This window comes from Lutjanus erythropterus, chromosome 4 (assembly GCF_056507025.1).
Source record: "Lutjanus erythropterus isolate fLutEry1 chromosome 4, fLutEry1.hap2, whole genome shotgun sequence".
NCBI classification, from domain to species: Eukaryota; Metazoa; Chordata; class Actinopteri; order Lutjaniformes; family Lutjanidae; genus Lutjanus; species Lutjanus erythropterus.
Window position 1 is genome coordinate 22,385,757 of NC_139320.1, and position 15,955 is coordinate 22,401,711.

General features: G+C 41.0%; 2 protein-coding genes across 2 annotated transcripts in view; one reads left to right on the forward strand and one right to left on the reverse strand.

Annotated features, from left to right (window-relative positions):
• The window catches only part of egfem1 (EGF-like and EMI domain containing 1), an 81,099-nt gene that overhangs the window by 29,407 nt on the left and 35,737 nt on the right, over nt 1–15,955 (reverse strand). The window contains exons 8-16 of the mRNA XM_084717350.1: nt 14,815–14,937; nt 13,423–13,545; nt 12,432–12,569; nt 12,184–12,306; nt 10,517–10,639; nt 10,163–10,390; nt 9,899–10,027; nt 6,906–7,034; nt 5,852–5,980 (exon numbers count right to left, since the gene is read on the reverse strand). Coding sequence (XP_084573476.1) covers nt 5,852–5,980; nt 6,906–7,034; nt 9,899–10,027; nt 10,163–10,390; nt 10,517–10,639; nt 12,184–12,306; nt 12,432–12,569; nt 13,423–13,545; nt 14,815–14,937 — 1,245 coding nt within the window. The remainder of the gene's footprint in view (nt 1–5,851; nt 5,981–6,905; nt 7,035–9,898; nt 10,028–10,162; nt 10,391–10,516; nt 10,640–12,183; nt 12,307–12,431; nt 12,570–13,422; nt 13,546–14,814; nt 14,938–15,955) is intronic.
• On the forward strand, nt 101–5,751 carry LOC146328354 (EH domain-containing protein 2-like). The gene is made up of 6 exons (XM_084717349.1): nt 101–1,049; nt 1,157–1,333; nt 2,094–2,191; nt 2,830–3,242; nt 4,550–4,714; nt 4,803–5,751. Exons 1-6 carry the CDS (start codon nt 829–831, stop codon nt 5,376–5,378), a joined length of 1,650 nt encoding a protein of 549 aa, XP_084573475.1. The 5' UTR covers nt 101–828; the 3' UTR covers nt 5,379–5,751.

Here is a 15,955-nt window from a genome sequence, read left to right on the forward strand (position 1 = left end):
AATGATACCATGAATGTTTCAACATGTTCTCATGTTTGTATGATATTGTACAAAAAAAATATACACATATGGATTATACTGATATAGGCTGCAGAACTTCAGAAAAGCCATTTTTTTTCCAGGTTAAGTAAAGAAAACAAATTCTCTTAGAATTTTTGTTAGTTTAAGTTGAGGTGGTCATCGTTAATTGAGAAAAAATTTTGCAAACAAACCTACTCTACTATCAGGTTACATTTTAGTATGAGCCAAATGAACACACCCAGCCACCATGTTATCATAACATCTGACCTCTGCGAGTTTAAGTCATGTGACCACTGCCTCCTGCGTCACTAGATTTATAGAACCTCTTACAAAATTATGGTGGATCACTCATCCTTACAACTGTATAATTATATATCTAATTTAAGACCAGGCTGACTTTTTGAGAAAGCATTTTCCCTAAGAGTTTGTTGTGTTTTTGGTTGCTTTCTGCAAACTTTATCACATTACCAGCACAAACAGATGCAGTGTGCATGTAGGACATTTAAAACTGAAGCACTGCCATATCCCAGCTCAGTGTTCAGAACAATCAATCTGCATGGATTTTGCCAAGATTGTCCCTGCTCAGCAACAAAAACTCCACTCCACCCTGTCCCTCTCGACATTGGCTTTATGTTAGGTGCAGCTGCAGGCTCTGGTTACACCCTCTCCACCCTCTAAATGTCCCGCTGCAGGATGAAGCAGACAGCTGTGAGAAACTGATAATATTCCTTGTGCACATTCCTCCATCATTCAGTTTGGAGTGAGCAGCTTCTACTACACAGAGAGACAGAGCAGAGATCCATTGCCATGTCCATCCGAAGGCTTCGGAGCAACCCTAAAACACTTGGGAAAGTCAATATGGTGACAGAGGAGCTGAAGAATCTTTATTACAAGAGGCTGCTGCCGATAGAGAAGTATTATTCTTTCCATCATTTTCACTCTCCGAGCTACGAGGATGCAGACTTTGACAACAAACCAATGGTCTTGGTGATGGGTCAGTACTCGACAGGAAAGACAACTTTTATCAGGTAAGAGTCAGAACTTCTAGCTAGATTTGTGCATGTATTCTGCTCCTGAATGTGTTGCACCGATGTGCTGGGTGTAATAATGTTGGTGATGGCGGTTTGGAATTCAGGTATCTCATAGAACAAGATTTTCCCGGTAGCAGAGTTGGGCCAGAGCCAACCACTGACTGCTTCACTGCCCTCATGTACGGAGAGCCGGAAGGAATCATCCCTGGCAATGCCCTCACAGTGGATCCCAAAAAGCCCTTCCGCAACCTCGACCCTTTTGGAAATGCTTTTCTGAACAGGTGATGGGAATGAGCAGACAGAAAGAGACACAAGAAGACAGAGGGAGGCGGAGGGAGGGTGAAAAAAGTGGAAATAATGAATTGTTTCAGAGGTTTTCCTTCTTTTTTTCCGTTTTATTTCTTTTACTTTTTGTCAATCATTAGCGTACCAATACTGAAAAAAGCATTGCAGTTTGAAGCCATCGCAATTTTTATTCCTTTAAAGGGAGGGTTCCCACCAAATCAAAAACATATTTTTCTTCTGGCCTGTTGTGCTCTTTATCCATCTAGATTGGTTTGGCATGAGTTACTCAGTTTTGAAGATAATCTCTCGAATATATCAGAAGAAGATGGCACTTGGCTTGTGGTGATCAAAGCGTAAAAAAAAAATTTGAAAAGCTCAAAATCAGCGTCTCTTTCTGGAAATCATGACACAGCTCCTCAAGATAATCCACAGATCTTCTAAGCAGTTTCATGAAGGAACTATTTTCTTTCTGCCATAGAAATAAAGTAGTTCCTGCATTAAACTGCTCTCAACAAGGTCTTTAGACTATCTTGAGTAACCGAGTCATGAGTCCTGGAAAGAGACATTGCTGCTGGAGAATTTTGACACTTCTCACACCAAAACACTCCAGATGGATAAATATGTCTCCAGGTAAAACGAAAAGTGTGTATTTTTAATCTGGGGTGTGAACTGTCCATTCAAATAAAGATTATGAGAAATCGTGATTAAGAGATTATTTTGAATGCTTTATGTTGACGCACTTTTTTTTCTGTGCAGGTTTCAGTGCGCTCAGATGCCAAATAAAGTCCTTGAGAGTATCAGCATCATTGACACGCCGGGCATTTTAACTGCTGCCAAAAGAAAACTGAGTCGAGGTGAGACAGAATACCTTCCTGGTTTTCTCTTCAGTGTCAGAAAGTATTAATGCACCTTTACTCAGTCTTTTACATTTCAGTTTTAGACAGTTAAAGGTATACTATGCAGGACCCCAACTCAATATGTAGACTCCTAAAATCTCTTTCAATTATGACCCACTAGAAATGTGTCTCTCTTTCTTACGTTCAATTATTTTGCTGTGTTTGGGACAGTCAGCCAACCCAAAACATCAGTATCTGCCGGCCTGGGAATGAGACTCAACAATCAACTATCATTTTGGTGCATTTACAAACAGCAACTGACAAATCCTGCATATTCTCCCTTTAAAGTTACAAAGCATTGTTGCTGTCAGGAAGATTTGAATTCCTGGAGAGGGAAGGGTGACTGATGCTAAATACGCCAGTCCAACATTATTCAAACACTTGAAGACGCAAAGCATGTGATGGTTATATCACAGTGGGTTGGGAGGAGTAACTGAGCAGTCTTTGTTTTGTTTTATGGATGCATTAATCTATGGGTGTAACCAATGAGGGCCACTGGGATATGTTACATGTTCCTCCACATACTGAGCCAGTGAGTCCTGCCCCATCACATTCAGTGCTAATGAAAACCCTGTGTTTTCGTTCCTTATCCCCAGGCTATGACTTCCCAGCAGTGCTGCGCTGGTTCGCAGAGCGTGTGGATCGGATCATCCTGCTGTTTGATGCACATAAACTAGAGTTCTCTGATGAGCTCACCAGGGCCTTTGGGGCTCTGTGTGGCTATGAGGACAAGCTGCGTGTGGTTCTGAACAAAGCTGACAGGGTGGACTCACAGCAGCTCATGAGAGTGTACGGCGCCCTCATGTGGTCGCTGGGGAAAGTGTTTCGAACGCCCGAAATCTTGAGGGTTTACATCGGATCTTTCTGGTCGGAGCCAAGGCAGATGTGTGACCACTACCAGCTGATCGAACTGGAGGAGGAGGATCTTCTGGCTGACATAAGGAACCTGCCGCGCAATGCTGCAGTGCGCAAGCTGAATGACCTGGTGAAGAGGGCACGCTTAGTGAGGGTGAGAGATGTCCCATATTTAATTCCAACACATACACTGTAAACAAGTTGAGAAAACTTTCAAGGAAACTTATTGCAAACTTTTTGAGTTTTCAGCCCAACTCATAATCTTAAGCTTTGAAAAAGTTTTACCAACTACTAATCTTTTGTTGAGATAATTTACTGTTCTTCTTTAGATAAACTTGAATCTTTTGAGTCTTAGAAGCCCAAAAAAACGAATTTAAAAAATGATTGAGTAAGATCATTGAAATGAAAGTTCATATTTTAATATTTTGAAATAAGACCATTTAATTCTCAGGCACGCAAATAGTGACAAAAATAGTTCACAGCTGAACTATAATTCATTCTGACCAATTTTCGAAAGACATTTTTTTAGAGACTAATACTCAAAGATTCAAGTTTATCTAAAGAAAAAAAACTTATCTCAAATAAGATTATACAGTTAAGTCTTGTTTTAGTTTATTTCAAAATTTAAGAGTTTGAGTGGACTACAGTGTACCTAAAGGGGCAGTTCAATCAAAATCTTGAAAATACATTAACCGTCTACATTGTTTTGGCATGAGTTGCAGAGTTTTTGGGATATCGGCCGATGTCTGCCTCCTCATGAATATAATGGAACTAGATGGCACTTATGGTTGGCTTATAGTGCTCAAAGTGCCAGAAAAATATGTTTGAAAAACAGCAACGTCTCTTTCCAGGAGTCATGACCCTGTTACACAAGATAGTCCACAGATGTTGTTGTGAGCAGTTTAATGTGGGAACTTCGTTCTTTCTACTGAACTACACAACCTGTGTATCACCGGGCTAGTAAGCTTAGTGGTGCTAACGCCACAGCTCATCCGAGGAGGACACCATTAATGTTTCATCCTGTGCTGTCACAGGCATGAGCCTCTTATCCATGAGTAGATGCACGCGTCCCTCTGCAAAGTGTTAGCGGCTGACAGATGGTAGAAAGAAAATAGTTCCTACATCAAACTACTCACAACAAGGTCTGTGGATTAACTTGTGTTACTTGATCATAATTTGTGGAAAGAGACATTGCTGTGGAGCTTTTCAATTTCTTTCATTTATTTATTTAGTTTTGCTTGGTGCACCACAAGTCGAGTCAAGTCTATTTCCACTGTATTCAAGAAAAGGCAGATATCTCTACAGCTGATATCTCCAAAACTTGGCAACTCACACAAAAACAAACTAGATGGATAAAAAGCTCCACAGTTAAGAGGAATGTGTCCCTTTAAGGTAAATATTTAAAAACCCAGATGCAGTTGTGTTGATTTTAGGTTTAATTTGAGTTTTGTCCCTTTCTAGGCTCATGCCCACATTATCAGCTATCTGAAGCAGGAGATGCCAACAATTTTTTGCAAAGAAAGCAAGAAGCACAATCTGATTTACAAGCTGCCTGTGATTTTCACCGAGATCCAGCAGCAGCACAGAGTTCCAGCTGGCGACTTCCCTGACTGCACCAAGATGCAGGTCAAATATTACTGTCTAAATACCATATTTTTAGACTGTATTTACCCAAATGTTTCCTGTACTTACATGTGATTGCATATATTTTCAGGAGAAACTTTTGGGTCAAGACTTCTCAAAGTTCAAGACTCTGAAACCAAGTCTAATGGCTTCGTTGGATAAACTCCTGACCAGCGACATAGCAAACCTGGTGCCTTTACTTCAAAAACAAGAAGAACTGAGGAAGAAATCGCTCCCCGGGGTGTTAGATGGCGACTTTTTGGGAACATTCAGGCCCGAGCATTACAGGAGAGACCCTTTCAAGGAACTCCGCAGAGACAACGAGAGCAGCGAGGCAGATTTTGATGAGTGGGCGGTGGAGAAATTCAAGCCAAAATATGATGAGATTTTCTACAACCTCAGCCCACATGAGGGCAAACTGAGTGGCACCAAAGTCAGAGAGTGGATGACGACCACCCTTCTGCCCAACTCTGTGCTTGCTCACATCTGGAGGCTGTCTGATGTGGACGGGGATGGCATGCTGGACAATGAGGAGTTTGCTTTGGCAGTCCATCTTATTGAGGGAAAACTGGAGGGTCACTTTCTCCCCCGAGAGCTGCCGTCTCACCTGGTGCCACCGTCAAAACGGATAAGTACAGCCAGCGACGAAGAGTTAACATGTGATTGAAAGCTGAGGCTTTGCAATGTACAATAGTTGTGTAATATGTACATAATCTACTAAATATAATCTAATCTGGTAGTAGCAGGTTGCTGTAAAAAAAAAACTAACAAAATGTTTGGTGTCTGTCTGTTTGTACGCTAATCATCATGACACCAAAAACTAAAGATTACCAGTCATGGTTTTGATCACTTCACATTTTTCACATCATATTTTCATCTCACCTTTCTCTTCTGCATTGAATAAGAAAAAATAATGAAGCAAATATCTTCAGTTTGGTGGAATTTCCCTGCAGGTTCCACATTTTTTTTGAGTTGCTCATATTTCACATAACCATAATGTATTTTCTATCAATGGCATTAAATTTGATGACCAGCCAGTATTATTTCATGGTTTGTGGCAGTATCATCATCATCACCATTATCATCATCATCACCATTTATGCAATGGGTATAAGATAGTAAGATTAGGTTGGTACTCACGCAGGTGGCAGAAGCGGCCGTATAGTCCCGGAGAGCACAAGCAGCCTCCATACAGTCGATGGCAATGTCCATTGTTGGGACAGTTGCACTTTCTTCTGCAGTGCCTGCCGAAATAACCCCTTGGACAACCTGTACATATAAATAATGACACTAAAGTAAAAGTCTGTAAAGTCAGCTCCACTATGATAGGAGCATAGGTGAACATAACAAGGTTATAAGAAGCATCTGATGGTTTTGCTCCTATCTATATCTATTCCTGTGGTTTTATCCTTTCAGGACTCTGAAAAGTATTCAAATGAAACTATTTTAAGAGGCAGCGTATAAAATACAGCAAGCTGTTGAAAGTGACTACAAAAAAAAAAAAACAGGGGGCAGCACATCATTAAAGTAACAGCTGACTGTTATTGACTGTACTCTGTGTTGAAACTATCTTTGGTTGTGGGAACGAGAGGGAGGTCATGCATCAGAGAGGCAGTGTGGAGTCAGAATATTCTCACATCTAACATGGTGGATTAAGGAATTATTTTCAACCACGACAGAGTTGATGACACAGTGGAACAGTGGAAAGAGTTTTATTTTGTCTTGTTTTGTTTTGTTGACTTAGATCAGCAAAAGAGATAAACTTGAATTCAGAAGCTATATGGCTTAACATCAGCAAATGGTGTAAGAATATTTCCTTCGAGACATTTTGTGACTTTATTTTGTTTATTTGATTATAAAGCTCCAAATTATAATCGCCTCTTGAGGCACAAAGTAGGGCTGGCTGCTTCTGTAGATATTTCTAAGGACACTCTCTAACACTATACATAGCAGTGTATGAGAAAACGTCATAAGTAAAGTTGTTCACATTTTTTTGATAATGTTAGATAATTTTTTACCGTTTTAAATGAAAATTCTGTCCATATCTTACACATTGCACCTTTAAAAACAACCTAAGACAGAGCCATGAGGAAATATTGTTTCATATTAAGCGATCACAAGCAAAAAAATCTTTAGTGCCTGGTTGTTGTATTCACACCTGTGTGTACATTTATAGAAATGTGTGTATACAAACCATCCTCGCAGAGCAGGCCCTGTACCCCAGGGGGGCACAAACACTTCCCAGTCACAGGGTCACACGAGCCTCCATTCTGACAGCGGCACAGGCTGTTACAGGCCTGCCCATAGGTCCCCTGTGGACAAGCTGGAGAGGGAGAGGGGGGAAGGGAAAAAAAGGAAACGTGGGGAAAGAGCATTGACACCTTAATAGTTGCAGCCTGACTTAATGAATCAAACTCTGCAGATTTCCCTCGGCACTAAAAGACAGACTCATATATGAGAGAAGAGAAAGTAAATGCAGCCAGAAACAGTTATGCTCCAGAGTTAAGAAGTCAGTCAGCACTTCCATCTTCCATCCTGTCTTTCCCCATGGTAGGTGCCCTCCTGACACTCTTAATCTCCCTGGCCTTGTTAGCAATTACAACATGAACCAGCTGGCCGTTTAAGATGTGCTACAATCCATCGTGTGAATGTCTGCTCAAATTCCAGGTCACACTTTCTTCACAGCATTTTTATGTCACTCCACGGGAAGATAAAGCGGCAGCATCTTATGAAGCTAAAATGTTATCAAAGTTTCACAAATTTGTTTTGTTATAAAGATCAAGTGGTGCCGTCACTTGCACCAGAGGTGATGGAAATGAAAGTAAATGAAACAACACAGTTGGTGGAGTTGTGAGGCATTGATTCTGCTTCATGATGATGTAATAGACCTTTTTCACGGCAGCCATATTTACATGAAATAGTAGGGTAAACAGGTGTTACCAATGATACTAATCGAGGTCCCAATCTATTCAGTGTTGGCATGTTTGCATGTTTATCTGAATGGAATGGAGCTGTAATAAGTATGACTGGTAACATCAGTGTTTACCATACTATTTCATGTCAGAATGGCAGCAGTGAAAAGAGTGTATTCATACTGGGCTGTTTCTTAAGGCGTGTTGAGGCAACAAAACACACAGAGGCGTTCAAATGCTTCTATTGTTCCACCTACAGGAAAAGCTAAGTTGCCTCTGGGATATGATGCTAAGTCTTTTCCTTTACTTTTCATACAAAATTAAGTATTTAGATATGGAAAAGATGGAAAAGTTAGTGTTCTCTGTGTGTAAAAAGTACTAGCAACACTCAAACTACACTGATGAAATAAATTCAAGTGAATTTCTTAACTAGCCTTCCCCTGTCCTGGGGGGAAAATAGCATACAGGAAACAGGAAGGAAGAAAGTTGGCTGAGGTACCAAGTTTGCTCAACTGTCATTGAACAGAGCGAAAAGAGGCGGGACTTAGGCAGGGTCTATGTAAATAAAGATTGAGAGTAAAAAGGTTAAAACAGCAACGCCAGGATGCAATGCCAGAATCACACCGTATTTTACATTCAGTACATGACCTTTTGGTGTAAATTAATTCACATATTTCGTTCATGTAACTATAACTTCATAAAATAAGATGAAGAAGTGACGTCTATCAAGAGAGGTCAGATGTGAGGTCTTCATAGACTGCTAGTGCTCGTCTTCTCCACCTGAAAATGCTGCCGATGTCCAGATCCATCACCTCCAGGGTGTGCATCTGAATACTGCTACCTCAGGAGCACGTTTCTAAAAGTGACAGATTGCTTCTAACAGTCTTGTCCCATGTGACTCTCCTCTTATGATTACCAGTCTGACTCAGGTTCAGACCAAAGACAGCCATTAATCATTGGAGCTGGATGGGAACAATGGAGCTTTGCTTTCTAACCCAGTAGTGGACATCCTTGGCCTCGGGCTGCGCTCTCGCTGTGGGCCCTGGCCTCGCTCCAGTAGCAGACAGATTGATTCCCCCGGTGCTCCTGTGTTCTGGAGCCCATAAACAACCCAGCCTCCCACGCAGAGGAACCGACAGGTTTTGATACATGGCCCTGGATCAATGCACACTGGGAGCTATCTCATCTCTCTCTTAGACGAGACCATAGGTAGTTCAAATAGACTTAGAGGAGGATGCGTCCTGTGGGAGAAACCAGGTTGCGTGTACGTGTGTGTGTGCTACACTGTTACTATTATCCACTTGTCATGTATATGATCTGGGCATAAATGATTAATTCCGGTCTCCCGTCCATGCACATGTCTTGGCCAAAGAGTCATTTATTTCTTACTTTCTCTACATGATGAAATATTCAGGTCTCTAAACTTTTAAAAATAGTTTTAGACTTTGAGAAATATACTTGGGTCTATTCTCATTCTTACTAAAAGTTAGATGAGAAGATCAATATCATCCTCACGTACCATACAATAAATATGAGGATAGCCAGCTTAGCATGAAGACTGAAAAGTAAGGAAAAGGAAAAAGGAAAAAGGAAAACAGATAAAACAAAAATCATACTAAATCTGCCAACGGTAGCTCTAAACCTAACCAGGCAACAAGTTATATATTTGTTTTATTTGTTTGTTTCTTCTGTACATAAACCATAAACAGCTTGTGAACATGAAAATAGATGATAAGATTGTGATGTTTATTGTAACTTCTGTGATATCTGCCGTCTTCCCTTCAACTCACATTTCAGCTTACTCACTGGAAACACCTGCAGAAGCCTTCAGTTTTGTTTGGCTGTTACTCGAGAAGTGTAATCAATATGATAGCGGCATGGGCATGAGGGGAAACTACAGAGTGTAGTATTATTATACTGCATACTAGCGTAATAAAATGATCTATTATATGCATTATAGTATAATAAAATAGAGAGTACGGCATTAGATTATTGTATAGTATTATAAAATTGTTTATTTGTCTTATTTTCTCTTTTTTTTCCTTCCTTCTTTCTTTCCTTCCTTCTGCTCTTTAAAAAAAGCAAATGTATTTCTCATCCGATTACTCAATTGATGGAATAAGCGGTACAATACTTGATTACTAACATAACTGATAGCTGCAGCCCTACATTCAAGCATTTTGAGGAGAGTGGCAAAGGTGAGGTTGGATAGAGTTCAACCCGCCTCAGGACAGTGCACATATGTACCTGAGAACGTCCAGTTAACTATACTTACTCTCGTTGCAGATGACCCCAGTCCATCCAGGTGAACACTCACATCGATCTCTGTTTTCACTGCACACTCCATTCACACAGTCATCACAGTTCACACTGCAGTCATCCCCAAAAGAGCCATCGAGACACACTGAAAAAGAAACGGTTGGGTTTTTCTTTTCACTGTGTTTTCAAGTTGCTGGTCTGAATAATTAATGTGAAAAAAATAAAATAATATCCATTGAATTTCTCACAGCTCAGTGTCATCACTCATCCTTTAGTATACCTATGTTGCTGTCCAGTCTGAGCTCTCCTCGACGCTCCCTCTGGATCTCTTCGCTGTCGCCACCGGCATCATAATCATCAGCGTCATACCGTGAGTGCAGGGCCGCTGTGTACTGCAGGAGCTGAGGGGCCTTGCGGAACAACAGGTCTGGTAATCTGTGGACCTCCAGCTGCTCGTCCTCTTCTTCCTCCTCCTCTTCCTCTTCTTCCAGCTCTCTGCCATACAGAGCTAAACACGCCCAGTACAAAGTTAGTTGAGTCAAATTGTTTCAGATGGTTGAAATTGTTCATAAACAGCTGCTGATGCTACAGCGACTAGCAAGCCAAGAGGGTCTATTATACAAATATCACTCACAAACGCAGGAGTGCTGGTCCTGATCCAAGCGGAAGCCCAGTCGACAGAAACACTCATATGTTCCCAGGGTGTTGACGCAGTAGTGTTCACAGCCTGAGGTCTCTGTGAGGCACTCATCAATGTCTAACAGAAGAATACACAAACAAAACATTAAATGGTAATAATAGTAATAATAGATTTTCCCAGTCATGTCTATGATCTATTTTAGTTTCACTTCAAAGTACTCATTTGATTTAACTTTTTCTACTCTAATCGAGCAGTTTCTCTAGATCATTTTTTTCAATAATACACTCCCTTTGAAATATATTTTCAGCCACACACCCTCTGACAAAACAAAACATTTTTGGTAAAACCAAACTGCCTGTATCTAGAGGTACAACACAGTGCTGTCAGCTCATACTGATGTTATTCAGCCGGCTCTGTTTTTCCCGTCCATCTTGACTTCTTTTTCCAGTGATTTCAGGTGTGTTACTTTTATGTTTCAACTGCAATTCAGTTTTCTTCATTTTCATCTGTCATTCAATACAGAAACTGGCTTTTCACTCACAGTAAATTGATGAGTTGATTCCTTCTTCTGTGAGATTTACTGTTGTTGACAGTTTTTAGCACTTAACAATTGCATTGAAAGTAGGAATATGGAATATAAAATGTGCACATCTTTTTAGTGAACTATTATATTATTATTATTTTAGGAGTCATGCATGACTTATACTTCTTAAATTAACATCTTAAAAATATGTTATGTAACTCATGTAGTCGATGGCTGACATTGACCACTAAGCCCTCTACTATTGTAACATCATGATTTTAAAGCCTTCTGTATTTGAGGTAGTTTGTCCCCTCAAAGTTGCTATAAGGCAGAAGCTTTTATCAAAGTTTCATTTTTGATATGTAGGAGAGAAAATTTAAAAAATGTAAATCCGTTTACGCTGCTCACTGCACTAATGTTAAACCTGCACACAGTCAGGTGTACCCAAGATGCTCAATATTGTGTGAAGTTGTTATTTGCGCTACTGTTTCCAAAGCCTAGCTTTGTCAATATGGCTAGCCGGCTAACTTTGTTTCAAACTTCAAAGGCTGGACACAAATAAGTTACAGGCATGTGGTCTAAACACAAAGACCCTTTTAAATCCAGCACGGGGACATATGCTGAACAATCGCCTGGCATGGAAGTGAGAGTTAATTTGCCTGCTCCCTTCAGCTGAGCGAGACAGATGGAATTTGCAGTCAGATCAACATCAGGAAGTTGCAGTGACCACAGAGATGAGCTAGTGACCAAACTGTGTTTTCTGCTATGGGACAGGAAACCCGCCAAAACAACGATGTCATCGTCCATCGGCAATGTTTCACTGTGGACTGCGTCATATGCCAATTTAGTAGACATCACCCAACTCTACCTTGCAGTACTCCAAGGTACCCCTAGGGTTATTTGCAGTTACATTAATGGTAGTTATTGTAGCACTGGCCTCCTCAAACACTGCCCTAAATTGCACAACGGTTGCACTTTATTCAGCAGGATGTGCTGTGTCTTGTTATCTGCTCTGCAGTGGCCCTGAAATTCTTCATTTCAATTGATCATTCGGTGATAAAATCTGCACTGGGAATTTGCATACTGCTCCACCAAATTGCCAGAAAGCAGCAAAGTGCTAGCAATCTAGCACCCTTACCATCGCAGCCACAGCCGTCTGGGTTTAGTCTGTGGCCAGCTCGACAGCTGCACTCGTAGCCTCCTGGGTAGTTTCTACAGAAGTGACTGCAGCAGGACTCGCCACTGATGCACTCATCACTATCTGATGACGGCACGCAGCGGTTTCAACAGATCAGACCGGAAAGACAGAGGCAGAGAGTCAGAAAGTGAATGAAAATGAAAACAAAAGTAAACTCAGTAGAGGAGCGCATTACAAAGAGGTCTTACCTACGCAGGTCTTCCTGTCCTGGTCCAGCTGGTAGCCGTGGTTGCAGGAACAGCGCGGGCCATTGGTCGTGTGCTCACAGTGATGAGAGCAGCCTCCGTTGTTCTTCTCACAGCTGTTGACGATCTCCATTTCAATTCCTGGAAGGGACAGGACCAAAACCACAATTAAAGTACATAACCAGAGCTGAAACATAAGGAAAATGTTATGGGGCATTCATAAGGACTATGTTGGTTTGTCCCAGTCTTCTAATCATAAGCTTGTCAGGACATTTTTGATGAAAATCATGAGATGTATCATTATCATTGTCATCCTATATCCCAGACTCTTGATGTTTTCAAGGACTGCAGAATTAATGCATTGTAAGTATGCATGCAAGTAAGAGGGCAGCTTACATGTAATGCACTTATTTGTGTCAAATCTTTCTTTTGCATTTATGAAGCAAATCATTCAATGATATTGATTTTAATATAACTTTAAGTGTGAATCTGCTTTATCCGTTTCTATCTGTTGGTTACAAATTGTTGTACATCAGCCAAAATTGCACCTTGTCAGGGATATCACCAAATGACATAAATGACCCCTCAAAGTCCCGCCCCTTGTCACTCTGCTCCAATGACAGTTGAGCAAATGTACTTGCACTTAGATAATACTATGTTATGCTATGTTGAAAAGAGAACCACATTTTGAAGATAGTTAAAAGATGCTGGGAGAGCTGAGGAGCTGATGCAGAATGTGACATAAATAAGCTAATGTTGGCAAAACACTGGGTAACTAGCAAGCTAATCTACATTAATCATTAGCTAGTTAGTTAGCAAACCGTTGGCTAACATTAGCTGGGTAGTTAGCTAGCATTTTGCTAACATTAGCTAACCTATATGTTGCTTTTACAGGAGAAGGATTTACGGAAGCTGAGAGGATTTGTTTGTTTCCAGAAAGAAATGTGCGCAACAGAATTTGTGAAAGCCTGAATTTAATTTCGTCTTAACTTACGGTAGCACTGTTTGCCATCAGCACCGAGTTCAAAGCCCGGATGACATACGCAGCTGAAGGAGCCCAGCATGTTGACGCATCCATGGGAACATCTGGCACGGCCTGAACTGCACTCATCAATGTCTACAGGACACAGGTAGTAAAAACACACAGATGGGAACGTTAAGTGATATGTTAAACACACATCCAGCATTCTGCATATAGACACAAAAAATACAGGAAAACAAAAAATCCCTTATCAAAGGATTTATCTGTTTTACAAAGTTGCAAAACTCAAGAATTTATCTCTAGGTCATATTGAGACACAGCCAAGGTTCAGAGCATTTCAGAGTTGATATATGTATTCTTCTCCGCTTTGACTGGAATTAAGTAACCTAATCCTCTTGGCCAAATTGCAGTGTACTCTGGACCAGAAGAGGCTGGGTTATTATAATTCATACTGCAACAGAAACACACAGTTATACACAGCATACAAGTAACACAAACAGTTCAGAAACCAACAAGGACACATCTCTAACTTCTATCTACTACACACAGATGTGTTTTCCTCTGTAATTTTTGGGGGACATTACATAGACTTATTAATTTCCTGGAGACTTACCCTAACCTGACATGTAACCAATGCTTACCAGTTCCAGCATATAATAACTGATTGATGAGTCTCATTGCCAACACAGTCCGAGACACCAACCCCAAGCTTTGGCAACCTCAGCTGTCAGCTATTTTTCTCCAGAATCAGTTATTCCTTTAACCTAACCCTAACCTTCAAAATCAGTTTTTCCAACTGGGGAAATGTCCCCACTTGCACCAGGCATCCCCAGTTAACTGGTTTTAAGTCTGGCATGTGTCCCTGAAAATAGCTTAAGTCACACACACACACACACACAATTGCAAATGGGGTCTCAGGATGTTGGCTGAGTTGGTAGTGCCTGTAAGGGGCTGAGGATAAAGAGAAACTTAACAAAGACTTTGTCTGGAGCTGTGCTTCTGGCAGTAGAAGTTAATTAACCGAACACACGTACTGTCACACTGTTAAGCGATCATTTCAAAACTATGCTCCTGTATGGTCTAAAAAATTCTAGATGTGTAAAGGATTTCAGAAAGATGTAGCAAACACTTCCTCGAGCAGGAAGGCTTTGTCACATCTCAGATTTCTCTGGCTTCACCTTCAGGTGGAGCAGGAGAAATATTAGTGAGATGGACTGTGAGAACAGTTTCCAACATCCGCCTCTCAAATCAGTACCGGTCTGTTGTAGTGCAGATTTGCTTTCAAAAGGAGGGTTAGTGTGTCTGTAACCGTAGCTGGAAAATTCATAAATGTCATAAACAGTCTGATATGTCCACTCTCTGATTTCTTGTGCGGATATAAGGAATGCGTGTGTGATTCCTTACCTTCACAGTTCCTGCCATCTCCAGCCAGTGTAAAACCAGGTCGGCAGCTGCAGTGAACCCGGCCGCCTTCTGAAAGACACAGCTGGGCGCAGCCTCCATTCCTGTCCTCACAGGGGTCCCTCACTGACGCACAGAGAGGGAAAGACATATGCAAAAATGAAGCCAGGTCAGCCCAGCAGGTGATTCTCTGACCTTGCTGGTTAGAACACACATGAGCACAGATTTAATTGACTCTTCCTAAAGCCTCCCACAGACTGGGAGATTTCAGCAATCCTATAAGTTTCCTGAAAGCCACACTGCACAACATGGATCTAATAAACTGAGTGGAAGTTTGATGTATGTAGACTGTAGGATGATTACACCTACAGAATTGTAGGCTGCAGCGCAAGTCAGTGTACACAGACTCACACAGTGTCCATCTGCACCGCTATAGTGGTCAACAATGAAGCTAAGTAAGCATCGAGCCCTAGCATAGTGGTATTTATACGCATGGGAAAAAAAATCCAAAGAAGAGGCAAAGGAGGAGAATGTGGACCCAGTCATGCCGAGGCAAAAGTGAAAACTTGTTTTTTCAAAGAAAAAGCTTGAGTCAAAATAAAATATTTGCAGCATGCTAAGTATCCTAAAATGGCACACACGTTTGTGCATTTCTACTGGTTGGTTAATATATTTAGGTTGTAGCAGCAGTCACATTGCGAGATGGTATCCTAACTTTTTGACTCTGTCAGAATGTTGTCCCAGGATATCTTTCTCACAGTGTGACGCAGGACCACCATTTTGAAGCCACTACCAAAGATATCTTCATATTTTTTTCACGTTGGTCATCTTTCGTCTGGGGCAGCCAAAAGTTGCACAGTGTTTACCTGGCTTAAATCACAACTCTTCTCACTCTGTGCTTTAATAAAAGTTGAGCAAACTTGAAACCTTTCTTGTTTCCTGTACAATTAAGTTATGTAAAAGGCTTATCCACAGAAACATACGTCAATGCTAAATTGGCCTTTGGATTATACACCGCCACCAATTTGGTCCAGTCAGCACTGGCTTGTAAACACGCACAAGTAAACGGTAAAAAGCACTGAAACATTTAGATATCTCAACTAGTTTCGATTAAGAATTTTTATATTCAAGGGTTCATATAGGG